This window comes from Acanthisitta chloris, unplaced genomic scaffold, assembly GCF_000695815.1.
Source record: "Acanthisitta chloris isolate BGI_N310 unplaced genomic scaffold, ASM69581v1 scaffold27292, whole genome shotgun sequence".
Classification (NCBI taxonomy): domain Eukaryota; kingdom Metazoa; phylum Chordata; class Aves; order Passeriformes; family Acanthisittidae; genus Acanthisitta; species Acanthisitta chloris.
Genome location: NW_008661454.1, coordinates 3,633 through 7,312, shown reverse-complemented (window position 1 = coordinate 7,312; position 3,680 = coordinate 3,633). Strand labels below are relative to the sequence as shown.

General features: G+C 55.2%; 1 protein-coding gene across 1 annotated transcript; it reads left to right on the top strand.

The window, feature by feature from the left end:
* Positions 1-1,477: 1,477 nt before the first annotated feature.
* Positions 1,478-2,893, top strand: LIN28A (lin-28 homolog A (C. elegans); the record flags this gene model as incomplete). The annotated part of the gene is made up of 2 exons (XM_009070245.1): positions 1,478-1,662; positions 2,680-2,893. Coding segments are annotated over 2 exons (399 nt in total), but the record flags the coding sequence as incomplete, so codon positions are not given.
* Between the last annotated feature and the right edge of the window lie 787 nt (positions 2,894-3,680).

Below are 3,680 nucleotides of genomic sequence, written 5' to 3'. Positions count from 1 at the left end.
TTGGGAGCAGGAGCAGGTCAGAGAGCAAAGCACAATCCCATCTGAGCCACTCTGTACTCAGGCAAGGGGATCCAGTGGATGTGGGTGACTTGGCCAGCCCATGGGGTCTGTCTCACCCAGAGCTGGACCCCAAACACAGAAAGAGTGGGGAAAGAAGCAGAAAAAGGACCTCAAGGGTTATTGCTCTAGCTCTGCTGCATTCCCACTCCCCTTGTGTGCCCATGGACACATGCACATCCTGCAAGACCCTGCTGAGCAAAATTCACTCCTAAAGCCCAACAACTCCATCTCTTCCCCCTCTGCTTTTACGTGGGTCCTGGTGAGATTGGGGTGGGAGATGGGAACAGAGCATGCCTGCTTGTCCCTGTGCAGCCTTCACATGGAGCTCCCTGCGGGAAGAATGGGCAGCCGTGGCCCACGTGATGGGAACTCTCCGGACCATGAATGGGGGAGATGCTCCATTCATAAATGCAGGTCCTGCTGCAGCTGCGCGCGGATCTGCCGGGAATCCCCTGCAAGCTGGAGCTGCTCCTCCCTCTGCCAGCAAATCCCCTTAACTCTTTGCTCATGCTCGTTTGGGCTCTGCTCAGGAAGCTGAGAAAAAGCCAAGCTGGAACCACTGCCCGGGATGCAGTGGTCCTTGGGCAGAGCTGGCAGTGATGCTTATGGCACAGGGGTGAAGAGTCATCAGCTGCATTGCCCAGCTCAGCTCCTTCGGGATTTGTTCTGCTAAAATAGGCAGAGCTTGTGAAAGTGGAGTGGGTTTTCCTATCACCTCACAACCCCCTCCCCAGCCTGGGTCTTTCTGAACTCTGCTGCTTTGATTGCATAGTGATGACCAATGTGGTGATCCTGGGAGGGACAGGAGATGCTCCCATCAGTGAGAATGCAGGGCCAAATGGCTGCTTAATTAGTTATCAGAGGCAATTAAAGGGCTTGAGCTGAGCTGCAGTAAGGGGGTTGGCCAGGAGCTCAGGCTGACCAGCTTCCAGCCCCCTGGCCTTGCTGTGGGTCCTGCCATGAGAGCAGTTGCATATGCTGGTGCAAAGCCTCAAGGTGCTTTTGTGGTTTTAAAATGGTGTTTTGGATCTGTCAGAAGGTGTAGGAGCAGCTCTGACTCCCCAGTACAGGGTTAGGTGGGAGAAGGGATGGTTTTGCAGCTCTGAGAGTCAGTGTTTCACAGCAAACTGCTGAAACTTGGGTCTGAGCTGTCTCTGCTGGCCCTTGCCAAACCTCTGAGACCCCCACAGTCAGATGCCTTGGCTCACTGAAGGCTCTGTGTTATCAAAACAAGGCTCCAGAGATTTTAGGGAGATGAAGGTGCCTGGCTGAGCTTCATTCTCAATGTCTATCATAAGAAACAGACACTGGGGGATGTTGGCAGCTCCTGTGCCATGTTCACTGGGCTGAGGTTTGTCGTGTGCCTGGTGGACACCCCAGCTCTGAGCTGACCTCATCCTTTCTCTGTATCCCCCAGAGCAAGCTCCACATGGAGGGTTTCCGCAGCCTGAAGGAGGGCGAAGCTGTTGAGTTCACCTTCAAGAAATCATCCAAAGGTTTGGAGTCCATCAGGGTGACTGGCCCAGGGGGTGTCTTCTGCATCGGCAGCGACAGGAGGCCCAAGGGCAAGAGCCTCCAGAAACGCAGATCGAAAGGAGATCGGTAAGGGGCAGCCAGGGCTGGCCCAGGGCAGGCACCAGGAGCTGCCTGGGTACCCTGGGGATGGGTGTGGGTCTGGTGGGGTGGGCAGTTACCCTTCCCTCTGCGAAAGCAGCTTCCTTTGGTGGTTAATGAGTGGCAGATGCAGCTCGGTGGGGAAAGGGCAGGGAAGCAGCAGTGAAGGGGCAGAGGTCAGGGACACCCCGGGCAGCCTCTCCCCTTGGCTCGTGGAGCTGTTCTGGGCAGGGGTAATTTTCTCCAAGAGAAACCTTTCCTTGTGGGAAGGAAATAGCTGGACATCCTGGCAGTGTCTCCCACGGTGAGGCTGTGAGCCCCGGGGCGAGATTCTGGGCAGCCCTTCATCCTCCTCCTCTCTCATCCTCTCCATCCCAGCTTTCCCACTGGGAAAACTGTTCTCACAAGAGGGGTTTCAAACTTCCTAGGGAGGAAAAGGAAAAGGGTTGTGGTCATTCTGCATGGATTAGGGATTTAAAATGGACATGAGCAGCTTCCTCTGCCCACTCTGCTCCGGTGTGAAGGTGGCACCCATGGGATGAGTGCTGCAAGGTACAGCCCTGCAAGAAACCACCTTTGCCACACTGATGGCCACAGTTTCTGCAACTGCTCTTCTGCCTGGGGCTATCAGTTGTCCAGTTGTCTGTTCCCATGGCAGTGCAACCCTGGAGTGGGATCTGTAGAAACAGGAACCAGAACCCTGATGGAGCCAGAGAAATGGAAGACCCCAACATCTCTATTTTTGTCTCTGGTGTCAGTGCAGGGGTTTGCTGCCATCTCCTGGGTACCAGCAGCACCACTGAGCCCAAACTGGCCATGCTGGAGCTCCGTGGGCACGGACCCCAGGACCACTATCCTTCCCAAAAAGCCAACCCCACATCCCCACGGTGGCCAGGGCTGTTTTAAGCCTAACACTGATTACAAAGCCAATCCCAGCTATGGTCATGGCATGACCCAGCTCATTTTATTTCTCCTCCTCAAATCTCTTCCCCTCCCCTTGCACAGATGCTACAACTGCGGTGGGCTGGACCACCACGCCAAGGAGTGCAAGCTCCCACCACAGCCCAAGAAATGCCACTTCTGCCAGAGCATCAGCCACATGGTTGCCAACTGCCCTGCGAAAGCACAGCAGTCTCCCAGCTCCCAGGGAAAACCTGCCTACTTCCGAGAGGAGGAGGACATGCACAGCTCGGCCCTCCTCCCCGAAACCCGGGAATGATGGTGGGTGGTGGGGAAGGGGCGACTTCCACCAGGATGAAAAGGCTTTGGCAAGGCAAGGGGCAACCGTGGGGACTCAGGGGATGGAGAGCAGGGTAAGGACTGGGGAGGGCAGACAGCAGTGCTAACAGCAGGGACCTGGTGTCCCTGCACAGACCTTTTTCCTCTGTTCCCAGGCTGGGAAAAGCCCTGCTGTAATCAGGATGGCTCATTCCAAAAATAGGGGAAGGCAGCACCTGGCTTATCTCTTCCAGCTAAAAAACCCAAAACAAACATATTCAATATATCTTTATTCTTTTACTTAATTAAGCCAGGCAGTAGTGTCTTGGGGAGGAGGAGCAGAGAAACAACATCCCAGACAGGAGCTCATGGCTCCTTGTTCTCCTGAGCTTCAAACAGGCTCTGGCACAGCTTGGATGAGCTGCAGGGGACCAGCTCCTGTGCCTGCCCCAAGGAGGGAGGGGAAAGGCTGGCTGCAAGTGCCAAGGACATGCCCATGGGCTGGTCCCATGGATTCCTCTGCTCCTTGTGGCTTCTCACTTCCAGGTCAGTGTGAGGATTTGCAGTTTTTCTGTGGTCACTCCATTACTGAAACCAGCAGATCCCAGATTTGGGCTCAGTCTGGCAGGGAGTGGAGCATCTCTCAGGGTTGGGCTGGCACTTGCTGCCTGCTCATGGGCTGTGAGCTGCAGCCTGGGGGAGGTCAAAAGAAAACCACTTCTTTTCCCCTTAATCTTTCCCAAATGCCAGCCCAGAGAGCACAAGGGGGTTTATGCAGCCAGCTCTTC